The sequence below is a fragment of the Mya arenaria genome, chromosome 2 (assembly GCF_026914265.1).
Source record: "Mya arenaria isolate MELC-2E11 chromosome 2, ASM2691426v1".
NCBI classification, from domain to species: domain Eukaryota; kingdom Metazoa; phylum Mollusca; class Bivalvia; order Myida; family Myidae; genus Mya; species Mya arenaria.
In genome coordinates this window covers 38,271,645-38,289,208 of record NC_069123.1, presented here as the reverse complement: position 1 = coordinate 38,289,208, position 17,564 = coordinate 38,271,645, and the positions used below count along the sequence as shown (strand labels likewise).

Genomic DNA, 17,564 nt, shown 5'->3' with positions numbered 1-17,564 from the left:
ATGACTAACCTTAATTTAATGGCGCCTTTCAAATATTTATCAGGTGTGTTTTATCACTAAAAACTTCAAAATTTACATTTGCTTAAATTTACTTAGCTAATTTTCCATTGTTTACAGTCATGGACATGCGTAACTTGAATTTAAATAATCCTTAAGTAGAACAGTATATGATAACGCATGCTTGTTTTTTGAATATATATACAGCGATGGCCCTTTGAAAATGCGAACACACGATCGTAACATTTGGCATGATTTAGTAAATGTATTACGAAAGCCTTCCACTGCCATTTTTAATAATTGCTTATAATTGAATATATGATTTTTTTTATTATATTCTTAGTTATTATAACTCACAACATACAACTTTTAATAAACAAAGCAGGAAATTATACTCATCGTGAAGAAGAAAGAGGAGAAAAACAAGCGATCAAATACATTGCGGTCTTTCATGTAAACACAATTTCCCTTTTATAGAACAGAACAGAAAGATGATTTATTTGGATTTAACATATTGTTTCTCATCCATACATATATTAAAGAAATGAAATAAACCACGTATAACTTCCATATTTTCTTCAGAGCTCTATTGTCCTGGCAAGCTGAGGTGTGTTTACTAGATAGTACTTTCTGCAGTTGTTTTGACTATATTTTTGCTTTAAAAGCACTAAATTAAGTCTAAAACGTATAACTCAACCCAACTTTATTTTTTTCTGTCGATTTTATTCAGAACAAACCACTTATATGAACATGATTCCATTACTATGTATGCAATGAACAAAAAGTGTTCAAATATTTTTCTCTGATGCTGAAGATGCTGTACATTTTATCCAGAACATTTTAACATTTTTTCCGGTTTAAATAAGATGCCAAAACATATAAAATGTAAAAGTAGGAATATATCGGTAATTATTCGACTTGCCGATAGGTATTGTGTGTAAATAATCCAAGTTATCCAGTAATGTACTAAAAAATCACTTTCCAATCGACTGAACACTGAAAAAATGGGGCATCGAAACAAAAATGCAACTGTCGAGTTATATTGCGGCCCTAATAGAGCTTAATGTAAAACCTTTTTAATAACATCACTCATGACGTCACACAAGTACCTGTTATTGAGGTTAATTTGAACTAACTGTTTTTGCATTTTCGTGAAATTTAACAGCTTTTTTAACACAAAAGTTGCTCATGGTGTGTAAATTTATGCAATAATGGCGATTATACACCTTATTTTGGTCGTTACCATCTGAAAGGCCCTCAAAAAGGTAAATTAACCCTATATTGTTCATGAATTTATATGAATTAGCAACATTGCAGCAAAAGTTGTCACCATTCACATGTGTATGATACTGTTGTAGGTGAGATGAACATGCTTCATATCAAAATAAGGCGAGTACACGTTTCGACACATTTCACTATCGGGTATTTGGTAGATAAGATTCGTTCAAGAGGTGCCAAATGTATTTTTTCATTATTCTTAAACATGAACATAATATTAACAAATGACAAAGTTGTGGTTTATAAATAAGAACAAGCGACGAGGCCGGAAATAGTCGAGTTAAAAGAAAAACATTTTCGTTGCTTCTTTTATATGAATAAACTGGCATTTTGATTCCATATAGACATTCATTCCATAAAATCACCTATCTTGAAAAGTTTGATACCGACATATTGATCGCGACATTTAGGGTGAACAACCGGTAGCGGATCCAGGTTTCGCCGTTGAGGGTGCGTAACCTATTGAACTTGCGCCCCACCCTTAGAACCGAAATATATTTGGTTGGAAGGGTTGGCAGGGGGTAGTCGGTAACGGCATGATGTTGCAAACAAGAGTAGGCGATGTGGCGGTTGAAAGCAAAGTGTTCTCAAGTTTATTAGGAAACAAGAACGGCGTAACTATTCAAGTAGATGTTTTTTTCCGCCTACCGTCTGCGTTTTGTTATTTGAAAAGAATTTCGCAAAGAGATTAAAATTGATATTGATTTTACGTGTTATTATTTTAAATTAAGAATGTAGGAAATAAAATAGATAAGTATTAAATTAATAAAAAATAGAATACAAATATTTTTAAAATAATTCCCGTCTGCGGCAGGATTCGAATTAGGGACCACTAGATTGCTAAACCAGACCGCTAAAGACCACAGTAACATGTATACATAAGTTGATCAGCCTTCAGGTATGCATACGATATCACGCCGTGATATACACTTTTGTTTTAAACTTTATTAACTGTATTAACAGTATTACCTAAACCTCGATTTCATCAGTTTAAACAAAACATTTTTTTCAGGGCTGGGATTCAGTATTGGTCTTAAGTGGATCAAAAAACGATGTAGTTAATCGGATAACTTGTTATTAATAACTGACAAATTGAGTGAATGAAGTCACCGATGAACTTAAAAGTACCTGCCAAACATTTATAAGGTGTTTACTTAACACTTAAACAGACATGTTTATATTTTCATAGCCAATTTAAATTTATTACATGCATCGACATGCACAACTTGAGATAATATGTGATTAGTTAATTTAGTATTTGACATGATTTAGTAATTACGTGTATTACGGAAGCCTTTAACTGCCATTTTCAATCATATTTTAACTGCAAATTAAGAACATTTAATTTTATTCTAAGTTATAAGAACTTACGAATTATAATACACTTAGCAGAAAATCATACTCATCGTTGAGAATCACGAGGAGAAATACGACGACGATCAGAAATAGAGGTTAGTTTTTTGTTTTGGTAAGATCGTAATATATTTCACCGAGTGGCGTAGCTACTCACTTTTGGTGTTCACGAGGTGAAATATATTGTGATCTTAAACTGAGTTTTCCATTTATATGATAAAACTGTTCTTATAAGACACCTAACTGCATTTTATCAAAAGATAAGACAAACTCTATGCGCACTTAACGCCATTTCATAAATGAAGTCGTCGATGAAATTTCCCAGTCACGCTGATGTTTGATTTGGATAGTGGAATGGGCTAAACTTTCATAAACATGGAAAACTTTAAAATTGATACGTTCACTGTTTGGAACTTGTTTTCTACTGGCAGCTTATTCTAATTTAAAAGTAAAACTTTAAGAATAGTAAGTCGTTCACCATATTTTGACCTGTTTATTTGCTGATATATACATACACAAAAAATAAGTGTGTTGCACTAGACCTCTGTGGAACTTTTTTATTAACCTGAGTTATATTGTGAAGCATGTCGGCAAAATGAAGAACTTCAAAAGTGTGTTTAAGAATAAACATAAGGATTTGGCGGTAAACATATTTTGCTCGAATGTTCTTTAATTCTTCCAATATTGAATAAATTGCATTGGTTTGTTTTATAAAAGCATAATAAACCATTTGTTACCGTTTTGTAGAGGACTCGAACTCCCCTGCAGATCCAGAGGACAGAGAGGACCTCGGTTCGATCTCTGCTGCCGTCGCAAAGTCTCATTTATTGTTTTATGGCAAATTTTCGTGTCGGTACTTGAGTGAAAATAAGTGCATGTCACAACTACGCCATGAATACGTTATTTGTTTTTGATAGGTATATTTTTTTTATTCTAAAGCATCATTGCAACCTTAGGGCCTTGTAGGGTTTAAATTAATTTACAATTGTGTGGTAGGATAAGAAAACATCGTGCGCTTGTTTTTAAATTGTTAAAGTCGACTTTTTGCTATAAATGTTATAGTGCTTAACATGAATTTCGAAAATGTGTGAAACAACACAACAGCATGACTGCAATATAATAAGGACAGCATACTAATTATAAATATGCAAACTATTGAACGGAAATATCGGATGGCCTAAAAACATGTTTATATTATTAATAGTAAAAAAAAAACACAATTTTTCGAATATACATTGAAACCCATTAGCTATGGCATCGGTTACACATAAATTGAAGTGTTTAGTATTGACGTATTTAACCTTAGAAATAATGCAATGCATTAAAACAGTCAAAAAAGGTAAACCACTTTTGTACACGAGGATGTCATATTTTCTGCATTGTTCAATAGCTGTTGATATCTAAGCTTACCTTTTCTTACAAATGGGTGAGCACTCGAATTGTGAGGTTATTCACATACATCAATTTTTGGCGTGTTTCGATGTGTATATATAACTTCTTTTAATGCACTTTATGTTGAGATTTTTACAAAGTAACTGTTGAAAATGATGCATATGTGTTTTATATTGTCAGCATAATGTTTTGTATTGTCATGCATTGAACATGCTTTGTCCTTCAGTAACTTTCATATGTGTATTTGGTAATACAGTCCATCGGCATCGACAATTAACGACATAATCGCGTGCTCTCGTAAGTAAAATGATTACATTTAGAGTCAGGTTAATTGAGGTTAATCCGAAAGAGCCTCTTTGTTTCTTCAAATCGTCGTGATGGCGTCACGGCGGGCAAAGCCATAGTGCAGCCATTTGGTGCTTGGAGACCTAATTAATCTATAACAAACCAGCCGGAGGCACAATGTTGAAAGATGAACCTCGCGTAGTCAAAACAATATACAAGACAATTCAGTTCAAAACGTTACTGTGTTGGCACAGGCGTATTTTTTCAAAAGGACAGTACATACTTATGAACGTTATGGTGCTATTATTTTCGCTCAGGCATATATTTAAATAATCTCTCATAATTAGCTGTTTCTCGTTTGAGGACATGTTTACGTTTTGATACATATTTAACGAATGGGACGCGGCTCCTTAAAATGATTGCTTTCTTTCATCGTCTACATTCAAATTGCCGTTATGTATTTAGTGTAGGATTGTTTACAATTGCTATAAATTTGTTTTTAGAATAACGAAACTAGGTATATATTAAAGGATGTGTAAATCTGCAAAAAGTTGATAGCACTTGTACACACATGAGTTAAACTTATACAAACGAGCACTTGTTTGACGTCATTTGCGGATGACGTTTGCGAATTCCACATCGTGTTAAATGAATAACGTACTGACATGCTCTAGTTGAAATGTTTCAATGCTAAAATCTTTGCTTAGATTAAGCACTTTTGATGCTTAAATACTGACATTTACTTAGAATATGATTCCACTGCATGCTTTTTTATACTCACGATCTGCCATTTGTTTGTATCGGTTGCAGAAGGAATACTGTAACTTTAATTTATGTCGCCTTAGTGTTTCAATAACCGTTTTAGTCGGTGATTTATAGAAGTAAAACACAGTGTATGCGAGCAGTTTAGATCGGTTGGAAATGAATTGCGTAATAATCTAGAAACACATTTACACTTTGATTGTTTGGATAAAGACAATGCCAAGGCCATATGCAGAATAATGAATAAGAAAATGACAGAACACGGAATCACTTACATTTTCTATTCACATGAAAACACAGATAAAAAATGCACGTGAACTTGAATTCATTACGGCATTGGTCGTTATCAGATTAAATCATGATATCAAATGTTATTATTTTAAGCGAGTTCGGATCAATATGAATTGGTCAGTCAAGAAGAAAAGAGGATCGAGATCTAAGGTTTGATTATTATTTTGATATATATATTTGTATATAAGGAATACTAAAATATATAATGACGCTTTTTCATCTATTTCGCAGATAATGTGTGTAGATAGAAAAAAACTTTTATTAATTTTATTATGTATTTGATTACGAAAGGCCGATCTGCGGCATGTTATTAAATATATATAAAATATTTGATAGTTTATAACATGTAAATTGTGCAAAAACAATTGCAAAAAGTTGTATGTAACTTACTTCATTTACAATTTCATTATGTTTTATAACGTATAACCTACATGTTACACACATTGTAAAATAAACGTTACATTTTGTTATTGATATTTAATTCGGTGCATACACTTCTCCTATATAACATCTTCGTGAAATTGGATGACCTATTGTATTTTTGTTTTAAACGGACACTTTAGCTTTGACCGCGAATTGACCTCAAAAGCAAAAGGGGCCATCATTTTGCCATGACTAACCTTCTTTTGAAATTAGAGGACATTCGTCTCCTTCTTTTTTTGGCAAGAAACCATTCATATAAGAAGGTCAAAATGACCTTGATTGTGACCTCTCTGATTGCAAAACCAACAGGAGTCATCTATTTTCATGTGAAATTCCAATGAATCTTAGCCCGGTATTTTTTTTTTAATGGAATCTATTTGATTGCTAAACATCCCTTTATTACAGCTTTGAGCTTCTGAACGCAAAATTTAATGCAGACACCTCTTTTTCGTACCAAAACATCTTGTAAAATTGAGAGAAGCTGGACTAAGTCGGTTTTGCGTTATCGATCGAGAAACAGATAGACGGACAAACGGATGGACGGAAGAACGGAAGACGGCACCATAATTGGACCTCCTGAGAAATATTCAGAATTAACTAAGAACATATTGATATAAGAAATGTCGTCATCTGGAAAATCTATAAAATGCAAAAACACAACTACAAATATTTTAAAAAATGACCGGAAAATATGAAAATAATAGGATAACAAGCCATTCGTAATGAAAATGGAAAATACTATTTAAGCTGAACATGCATCAATGCTTTTATAAATAAAATCGAAAAAAAAAATTCAAAATGTCTCATTAAAACTGAAACTGAAACAGAAATGGGACGTTTTTAACTGGGAATAAATTTACCCAGTGCCCTACAACGTTACAGCCGATTCACACATGTATATATATTTAATAATTAATTGAAATGCTTGTATGTATACGAGCATTTCAGTTAATTAAAAAAGCATACCTACAAGCAAATACTTGTTCATTAAATATTGAATGTGAATAAGCCATTTCTTATAATAAAAATAATAGGAATAACAGTTTGTTTTGATTTAACATGGTCTGTGCGGAATAAAGTATATAATGTCATTAAAAATCAACTTAAAAACTTTTTTTTTATCTTAAATATTATCTATTAAATGCTCCATTTTGAGAAATAATGATAAATCATTATTTTCGTGAATTCTTATGCGTATGAACAGGCTTTAATGTTTTTTCTCTTCAGTATTTATTCTTTGTTTAGTATGTTTTCATGTGTTTTGGGCGCATATGATGTTTTATGTGACTCTATTATAGAATGTCGCCTTCCACCATTATGTAGCAATTTTAAGGGTTTATGTTTTTCTAAGGTATTGTTCGTATTTAATACATATAAATAAAAGACCTATTTCTACTTGTCACGGGTCATATATTTTACAAATTAAAAAACATTTATGCACTTTTCAGAAAAACTCGGTGTTCCTGCCGGTCCCCAGTCGGGCAAAAGGGAGGACGTTTTCAATGTATTACGTAAGTCTATGGAACTGCTTTATATACATACATTCAAATAACGCTGACTTGCTATACGTTTAGTATACCACAAAATGTTGAATTCCAATTTCATCAATTGTCTATTATACGCGTTTGTTCTGTAACCCGTCCAATTTTTAACTAAAATGAAGCATGAGCTAGTCAATATAAAACGCAAAATGTACAAAACTACTTATCGGTGATACATTAGAATTCAAAATTATTTATGCACTTTTCAGATTGTTTTTAATTCGATTTGGATTAATCTAAGAAGAACACCGTAAACCTACCAGACAAGTTTGCCGGTCCCCATACGAGTAAAAAGGTAAATGTAGTTGAATTCTACCATGTCAGTTTATCAGATAGTTATTAAAAGATGTTTTTAAATTATACTTTAAAACCAACAAAATCATTATTCAATGCTTTATCGTTAAGTTTTGCATTATTATCTTCACATTTAACATTTAAGCAAAACAATTCAATATCGAACTTGAGAAAAACGCGAACAAAACTAGATATTGATGAGACATATATTATTAAGTTTATTGCTCGTCTCTACTGTCAATGTAAACTATGTGTTGTATCGATATTTGTCTTTGTTTATAGATATATACAACAAACAAAAATCAGCGCCATACTGAGGACCAGAACGACCAAATAAGTACGCAGGAGGTATAACGTTTTCTGTGACTCAAAAATAAAATGCCGCCGTACATTAAGAGAAAAAGTACAAATGGTTTGACGGTCCGTAAGCCAAAAAAGAGTAGGACGGTGGCAGATTTTCTTGTAAGTATATGAAAATGTTACGGAAACGTACATACATATTACGCGTCCTTGTTTATACGTTTGATAGTCCACCGTATATAGAATACCTGTTTGTCTCTAATAAACATTTCCCGTCCCATATTTTACTAAAAACAAGCAAAACTGTTCAATATCTTACTCTAAAAAAACGACAAGATAATCAGCTATAGATGATACATTGGAATATATGTTCTGAAATGTATTGTACGCATATACTATAAATATTTAATATTTAAGTAAGTCTTTATTAATAAATGAATATTTTAATAAAAAATCATCGCCATAGGAAAGAACGGCCATGACGAGTACGGATATATAACGCGGAAGTTTTCTTGTGACTAAACATTATTGCCGTCGTCCGTTATATAACATATTGGAGCACCATTTGTAGGGGACATCTGTATTTCTAGGTATTCTTCGTATTTTATGTGAAATGTGAATAGTACCCAAACACTAGCAGTTCTAAATTAAAAAAGAGGGCCTCATAATTCTCACCAATTCAAAACCAGTAATGCACTTTTCAGCATTCAGTTTTAAGTTCAAAATGGATACGCCACAGACAACACCGTAACCATGCCAGAAAAAGTGTGCCGGTCCTTAACCCAGTCAAAGGTGAAAGAAGTTGCAATTTAGTATTCAAGTATATGAACTTGTTATGAATAACTATATCTAAAAACATTTTATACAAACAACAAATAGCTGTTGTAATTTCTTCAGTGATATTTTCCTTATTTATACATTATTGGCATCATAGTTAATGGATTGGTGTATTGGCTTAGTGATGTAATTTATTTATAAAACAGTATGATACGTGCAAGTTAGGCGTACTTGATTATATGTTACATATATTCATACATTTGGAAAATAGAGACCATGGGAACCACCTGCAGACGGTTCATATTGCAAAAGATGGGTTTTGATTGCACGTTTGAAGATAGAACATTACAACGTGCATATGTGGGATTAGTCACACTGACAATTGTACAGTCACTCCTTTTCCTCGTCTTGACTGTATCGTGGAGAATCCATAAGGAACAGCCGCCATTGGAGAGCAGCATGTACTGTGTGCCATGTAATGACATCAAACAAACGAATCCTTACAATGACACAGGGCACGTCATTGATGCATTGAGACAAATATATAACGAGTCGGTATGCTGTGGTCCAATTCGCAGAGTTATGGTGCTCCGCATTCAAAACGTAAAAAGCTTTTGTTTATGTTTTGCGTTTAAAAATAAGTTTAGTTAGTGCATTTTGTTACTATGACTATCAACACATATTATTTAAACTATTGATATAAGTTGTACACAATTCTAAATGGGTTCGTGTTTTCATTTCTCTAGTGATGACAAAGCACTTCAAAACCAGCCCATCATTTCCATTATTTTTGGAATTTCTGAAAAAAACAACATCGATTCATTTCGATATCTGTTTGAGAAGTTAAACATGCATAAATTTTTTTATATTTTTGCGACATTCTTTTCTCGTGGTTTTATGTTTAAAAAGATTGATAAGTTATGTTAGGTGTGCATATGTCTAAATGGTATTGTGTGTTTTTTCTCAGGAGATGAAAAAACAATACGTCGAAAACGGACAAGCAAATCCAAGTTAGTTAGTTATTCATTGATAACCTGTTTAGAGCTCGTATCAGTATGTTATTAAAATTGAATATAAAAATATATAAAGCAGATTATTTTTTGTACTTCAAATGTCCTAAACATTATAATAAACCTTATCAATTTAATAAAAACATTTGCATGGACCAATGAAATAATTTCGAGATTTCAATATAAATCGAGCAAACGTAATGAATATTTACTCTTTCGTGAAACTCGATTGTTATTCAGACTTAATATTTAAAGAAGGCAAACGTTATCCTAAAATTTAATTAAGGTATATCAGTTACTAAAATGCATGCAGTGATTCTTGGTTTCATGTATACCTTAATACAGGTCTATTAGTCGGAAAATCGTTTATCACCGACTGTGAGTGGCAGGGGATGAAAACGCCTACAGCTAAACTGGTTGGAGTGGTAGATAGCGTACCAAGTGATATAGTTCAAGGTAATCATAACACCGTCAACAAAGTCGTTTGAGAGAAATAAGAGATCATAAGATATGATTTACAGAATACAAACAAGTCAGTATTATAATAGTAAAAATATATAGATAATTAAACAAAATGCACATAGCCGTAGTCGTGCATCCTCTTCATTGATGTTGTTGGGATAGTACAGACACTGACTAATTAACTATATTGCATGTGTTTACGGTCAATATACAATTTCTGAAAATATTGAAAATGTACAGAGGATCGGCCAAGGACATAGATAGCTAGTGCTCTTACACTGTTACTATGTACATGTAATAATTTCAATAAATCGGACATAATCACACATCGACCTTTTAGTGGCGGATCTGAGAGGACGCACGTTCGATATTCCTACCTTAAAACAAGGAAGAACTTTCTTAAATAATGATTATTGGCCCATTGAAATGCGTATAAACTTAGTTAAGGTAAAAACAAGAATTTAAGACTGCATCAGAGGTACATTTCATTACAAGCAAGCATAATTTTGAATTTTTAATCATCAATTAAATGTATTTTAATGTGAAATTTAAAGCGTTTTACAAAGTTTTTGGGTATGGTTAACAATGAACCCCCCCCCCCTCCCTTAAAGGCGACAATTATGAGCGGTGGACTTCAATCCTCTTTTAAAATGAAATCTTTAGAAAAAAATATTTTTACGTATTTATCTGATTTCATTAGACACTCGTAACTATTCTGATGTATACCATGTATTACGAAACGAATTACTAGCAAAATGCAGTCGGCTCTGTAAGGCCATGGCCAATCAACATATGCGTAACAAAAGCAGCTAGACACTAAATATGACTGGTTTAGGTTTTGACCGATCATCTCATAAATAGGACATACGGAAGTACTGTGTGACAGTGATGTACGCTGGTGCACGTTCTATAACCAGAGTAACATTAACAAACGTTGCATCCTCTCTGTGCACTTTACCCACAATCTTGCAAGATATTTCAATAGTCTATATAGGAGCCACGTCCATAAATAGTATGATGGCGTCTTAAACACACACACACACACACACACACACGCACACACACGCACACACGCACACACACTCGCGCATACACACACACACACACACACACACACACGCGCGCGCGCGCACACACACGCACGCACACCGATAAATACCTTTTAGCTATATACTTGTGGTGTTTCCGATCAATATATTTAAATCGATATACATTTCATATTTTCTCTTTTATAGGTCATTCAAAACTGCGATGGACCGAAAGAGGCCGCACCTTCATTGCAAACGCATGCAGACATCTCATACACGAGGGAGAAATCTTTATCGAGAAACAAGGCTACTATATAGTGTCCTCAACGCTGAATGTTAATACCACCAGAACAGAGAATAAAACAACAATATTCAGTCACAACGTTAATATACTATCCCATCAATTTGGAACAAAGGGTGTTCTTATGATAAGCAAAACATCCCTGTGCGAATCGAACGATAGTGGTTTTATCAGTTTTATGTCCGCAGTTTACAAGCTGCATAAGTACGATAGGATATCTGTGTCTGTGAACGACCCAAGCTATTTAGCTCTTAGCCTTTCTAACGACCAATTCACTGCATATTACACTTATGACATGGCCTAAATTCGAGTTCTTGCTTAAATAACAATGTGTTCAAATAATCCATTTCAAAATAGTGTGTTCAGATTTACACGGATTATATTATGTCTGAAATCCTTTGAATATTATTTTTGCTCGTCGCAGTTATATTTAGTCATCTGGAACGATTGGTGTTTTGTTGTATTTACCAATGGTGCATCCATTTATTATTATTTTACCCTTTTCAGCATTGATTCAGCATATTTATGTTTTGTCGTCACTGCATACATTTGATAATATTGATCCGTTAATACCTATATCATTGATGATTTATTAATTCCATTGCTTGTATAATAATTACCAGTCTTAGAAGTTACCAAAAATATATATTTGTGCTGTTTAATATTTTTAAAGATTATTGCATTACCTATTTGCTTAATCGAGTTATGTACTCAACTGTATAGTTCAACGGACTACAGAAGACAATTATATTAGGCTATGCCTATATCAATGTTAAATTTAGGCATATAATGCTTGGGTAATAGTTAACATACTTGTAAGTTAAAATGGCTTTATTGGTAGAGTGTAATATGATTAACAATACCTGTCTGTATTTTTAATTGGATCAATTGATTTTATGGATAGTTTCATAGTTCTACCGAAATAATTATTTAATAATAATGTTCGATTATTTTGAAAAGGCAATTTAGTACCTGATTGTATTACTAAATCACATATTGATTCTGATTTTATTATAACCCTCTATCTCCATTTCCTACACATTCTCTCTTGACATTGTTTTAAAAACAATGTCATGTTTCATATTATAATCAAGATTTCCTCTTTCTTCTTTCTATTCTTATTGTCCTCAAGTTTACATGCTATTCGCTTCATGAAAGTTTGTGGGTACATACCAGTGACATTTAATGTCGTCAATCGCAAGTTACCGGCGGTCATTTTGTTCTTGTTTCTTATTCACTCTATTTCATGAAAACATCTTTTAATATGACCCCGGCTGCTTGTTTGACACAAATAAACGTCAGGGGAAGTTGGAAAAACAGTATCCTTTTTATATTTTCAATTCCAATCATGTGCAGTGTGTTAGCTGTGATTTCTCTTAAATCATACCATGCTCCGCCCCCAATACCAATCACTGCTCTTAATTCCCTTTCTCCGGAAGTAAGATTAGTACCATTATCGCTGAAAATCTTTTCTGGTTTTCCCCTTCTACTCATGAAACGTTGCAATGCACATACAAACGAGTCTGTTCCTAAGCTATGTGCGATTTCAATATGTACTGCTCATGTCGTCAAGCAGGTAAACATGCACCCGCATCGTTTCTGTTGGCTACGACCGACCCTGACATACATAGGCCCGAAATAGTCCACACCAACATACGTAAACGGAGGTTTGTTCGGAGTAAGCCTCTCAACTGGCAACGGTGCCATCTGTTGTCGTTGTGTTTTCCTGAAGCGCCGTTTACAATCCATGCATGCCCTGACTACATGTTTCACTGTCCTTATTCCGTGAATTATCCAATACGACTGTCGAGTCAACGATAATACATGATGAGCTCCCATGTGATGATTAACCTCGTGATATTTCCGTACTATAAGTTCTGTCACGTGGTGTTTGCTTGGTAAAATGATCGGATGTTTGCTATCCTCGGAAAATTCAGTGTCGCCCGCCAACTCGTAACAGACCCTCATTAAGCACTGGACACAGTTTACCAGCGAGCTTGATGTTGCTATCTTCTTATTTGAAGTCAGTTTACTAAATTCGTCACCGTAGGCACTTTCCTGCATCTTCATTAGTATCAACTACCTGGCAGTTTGAATTTCTCTCAGTGACAAACAACCACCTGTGAAAATCTCCTTTGTTTCATGTTTCAAGTATCTGTGTATCATAAATGTCTTGAACCTAAGCAGCCAAGCAACAGCTCGTTGCAGTTTATACCAATCTGAATATCTGTTAAGGATATCAGATACCACGTCCTGGCATTGAGACTGGACCATACTAGTCACTACAGCTGGTTTCATTTCAACATCTTCGTACTCCATCAGGTTCATGTGGCCAATCATCTTTTTCCATGTTCAGAAATTTTGGTCCGTTCAACCATATAAAAAGTTTCCCTCCTTCCTCCGGGTGTACACCCCTGGAAGCTAAGTCAGCTGGATTCATGTTTTTGGGCACGTACCTCCAATCATTTGGGGAAGTCAATTCATGAATAAGAGCTAACCTGTAAGCAACATACGTCTTAAAACGCCGTGAAGTATTTCGAACATACCCTGGAACAATCATTGAGTCGGTCCAAAAATAGCAGTTGTCGACCTTTGTGTCCAGTTATTTAACCAGCATCTGATACAGTCTTACCGATACTACTGCAGCTGCTAATTCAAGTCTCGGTATGGTTACGGTCTTGATGGGCGCTAACCTAGATTTCCCCATCACAAATGAACATTTGCCGTTTTCTTGTCTGTCATATATCGTAATGTATGCTGCTGCTCCATAGGCGTATTGTGAAGCATCACTGAACATATGCAGCTCTACATTGCATGAAGAGATATCAAGGTCACCCGCATTTAGACACCTTTCAATTTGGACAGATGACAACTTTGGCAAATTTGTAAGCCAATCACACCACTTTTCTATGTCGGATTCATTAAGTTTTTGATCCCACGTTAAGCCTTGACAACATGCGTTCTGTAGTATCAACTTCGGAATCAATGTCACTGGAGCTACAAGCTCGCTACAGATAAAACTCCTCTTCGTGTAGGCGCCTTTTCTTTCAGATGTACGTCAAAAAAGAAAGCATCATCTTGGATGTTCCACTGAAGACCGAGTGTTCTTTCGAACTCGTTGTCATCTTCTAGATTGACAGTTAGGGACGGTTTTGCTCGCTCTTCCGGTGGGATTGAATCAACAACTTCTTGGCAGTTCGACATCCACTTTGTTAGTCTGAAGCCACCTCGACCGAGCATTTCTCGGAGATCCTGACAAAGCAAAACTGCATTTTCCTTGTTGTTTGTTGACTTTAATAGATCATCAACATAGAAGTTCAACTCCAGTGTTGTGGCTACTTCCGGTGCATTCATTTCTGCATTGTCAGTCGCCGTTCTTCTTAATGCATACGCTGCGCAGCTCGGCGAGGAAGTTGCGCCAAACAAATGCACTTGCATCTGGTGGCATTCAGGCTGTCGAGTTAAGTCCCCTTCGGGCCACCACAGAAATCTTAGCGCTTGGCAGTCTTCATCCATTACTCGCACTTGGTGAAACATAGCTTCAATATCTGCCACTAACGCAATCCTTTCCTCTCTGAAACGCGTACGTACTCCGACTATACTATTTACTAAATTAGGACCTTGAAGCAGCCGATCATTCAGTGACATACCTTTGTATTTTGCAGCGCAGTCAAATACTACTCTTATCTTTCCTGGCTTCCGTGGGCTTACAACTGGGTGTTGCGGTAGGTACCAAATCCTGTCACTTTTACTCTCTGTCTCACATTCGCATACTCGTTTTGCATGACATTTCAATATATATCCTTCCATTGTATTACTATACATTTTATGCAAATAATTATTTCCTTGCAATTTCCTTTTCAGGCCTGCTAGAGGTGTAAGTGCCATGTGTTTGTTATGTGGAAAACATTGGTCATCGCGCCAAGGTAGTCCGATTTTGTAATGTCCATCCTCTTGAGTTATTGTCTGCATCATTATACCTAACGCTCGTCGGTCGTCTTTTGACATCTCCCGTTTAGCGTCAGCTACGTACTCCGGAAAGTCTGTAGACCAAAGTTTGTGCATTTGCTGTAATACATCGGCTTGTTGATAATGCACATTGACATTTAAATGTGTGGACACCTTACATGTAGGCCCAATGATCGTCCAACCTAAAATCGATCTTATAGCATATGGTTCGCTGCGCTTACCTCTTCTTTCTTCTTCCACCCAGAAGGCTTCCGGTGTGTCACTGCCAATCAATAGCCCAACTTCATTTGCATCTATATTAGGCAACTCAATGCCAGCTAAGTGATCCCACTTAGCCAACTCCAATCTTCTCGGGAGTGAATCCAGAGACACAGACAAACGTTCTACAGACCACACTCTTTGAAGGGTCAAATGCCCATGTCCGTCAATAGAACTTACCTATGCATGAAACTCTATGCCCTTTTTCTTCTCCTTACTTCCATTAACAGTTGTTATAGAAAACTCTATAAAGGACTTACCTTTGGCGTCTAGTCTTTTAACTAGGGAATCGCTACAAAGTGTGACGTCAGACCCCGCATCCAACAAAGCATAGGTTTGCACTGTCTTCGATCCCCGATGCACGGCTACCGGAACGATTCGTAGACATACCTTGTGCCATAACCACTGACATTCGTCGATGTACAACTGCCCGTCGCTATGCTCTGGTTACCTCGATGCAGCATGACATGATGTTTCATTCTGCATCACGGTACGTCACATCCGCTCTGCTTCCTACAAAACTTTGCAATATGCTTGAAGTTTAAACAATTGTCGCACATTTTGTGCTTTCTTACAAATGCTATTTTGTTTTCAACATCCTTTTGTTTAAATTCATTGCAGTCTATTAGTTTATGCCGACCCTTACAGAATACACATGACAAGATACGCGCTGCTGGCACAATGTCATTATTACTTACTGATGTGGCTAAAGTTGTAACTCTCTCACTTTTCGGCCCATTCACACCAGCTCTATCTCTCCCTTTATTGACCCCATCACCAGCTAAATCTTGCCCATACATAGTATTTGCAACGGTAGCCCGCTTCTCAACAAACTTCATCAAATCATTAAAGTTTGGTTTTCGGCCTTCGTCAATAATTGAACTAGCCTTATCAACCCATTTTGTTTTAATGTGCATAGGTAGGCGTTTTACTATTTTCATCAAATTTTCAGAGCTATTAACATCTGACATTAAACCTAACTGAGATAGTGTAATCTCACATTTTTCCATTTCTATGGATAATCTCATGATACCCTGAACATCATTTGCTTTTAACGGCTGACCATTAACTAAACGATCTACATGGGACCGCGCGACAAGATGCGGCTTACCATACCGTGAAGCTAAAATTGCCTTTGCTCTTGAAAAGCCATTTTCAGGTGAAAGTACAACGCAGTCCTCAATAGATCGCTTAGCCTCACCTTGACAATATTGAATGAGATAAGACAGACGTGACCTAGAATCAGTAACTCTACTCTAAATGTTTGTTTCAAAAGTTCTCATAAATTTGCAATAATTTGCCGGATTACCACTAAAAGTTAAAATGTCAGGTCTCGGTAAATTAAAACTCTCCTGGATGGCATTGGCCATCGCTTGTAACCCCTGGAAAATGCCTCCATCTCCGCCGTCTCCTCGAGGTGCGTTCCCGCTTCCACACCTAGCCGTCAGTTCGTCAGCACCGCCGTTCTGCTGCCCTACAACGTCACCAAACGTTATCCCCCTCGATGGTTGTTCAGTGAGAGGTAACGCTGCAACAGAGTGGTTCTTATCATCTGTGTCATCGTGTTGCTCCGTGAATATTGGCAATTGAACAACAGGTTTAATGTCTGCCAAACTGGGCAAGTCATCTTCGTCACATAAACTTAAGTCTTTGTCTTTCCTTTAATTGTGAAAGTTTCAGTTCAGACAGTTTTCTCTGTATAGAAATATCTCTTTTACTTTTTGACGACACTGATGAGCCAGTCTCATGTTCTTGTCTAACGCTCCGGCACCAGTCTATAATCATGTTATTATTTTCCACAAATTCAATTTGTGACCTTTTAAACGACTCTTCCAGTTCATCT

At 35.4% G+C, this 17,564-nt stretch overlaps 2 protein-coding genes across 2 annotated transcripts; one reads left to right on the top strand and one right to left on the bottom strand.

Moving 5' to 3' along the window:
- Positions 1-5,915: 5,915 nt before the first annotated feature.
- Positions 5,916-9,708, top strand: LOC128241673 (uncharacterized). The gene is made up of 6 exons (XM_052958709.1): positions 5,916-7,292; positions 7,532-7,617; positions 7,899-8,078; positions 8,621-8,708; positions 8,965-9,296; positions 9,661-9,708. Exons 3-6 carry the CDS (start codon positions 7,995-7,997, stop codon positions 9,706-9,708), a joined length of 552 nt encoding a protein of 183 aa, XP_052814669.1. The 5' UTR covers positions 5,916-7,292; positions 7,532-7,617; positions 7,899-7,994.
- A 3,346-nt stretch (positions 9,709-13,054) lies between these two features.
- On the bottom strand, positions 13,055-13,564 carry LOC128214728 (uncharacterized). Its single transcript, XM_052921355.1, has one exon. The coding sequence runs from the start codon at positions 13,562-13,564 to the stop codon at positions 13,055-13,057; it is 510 nt and encodes a 169-aa protein (XP_052777315.1).
- Positions 13,565-17,564: the final 4,000 nt, after the last annotated feature.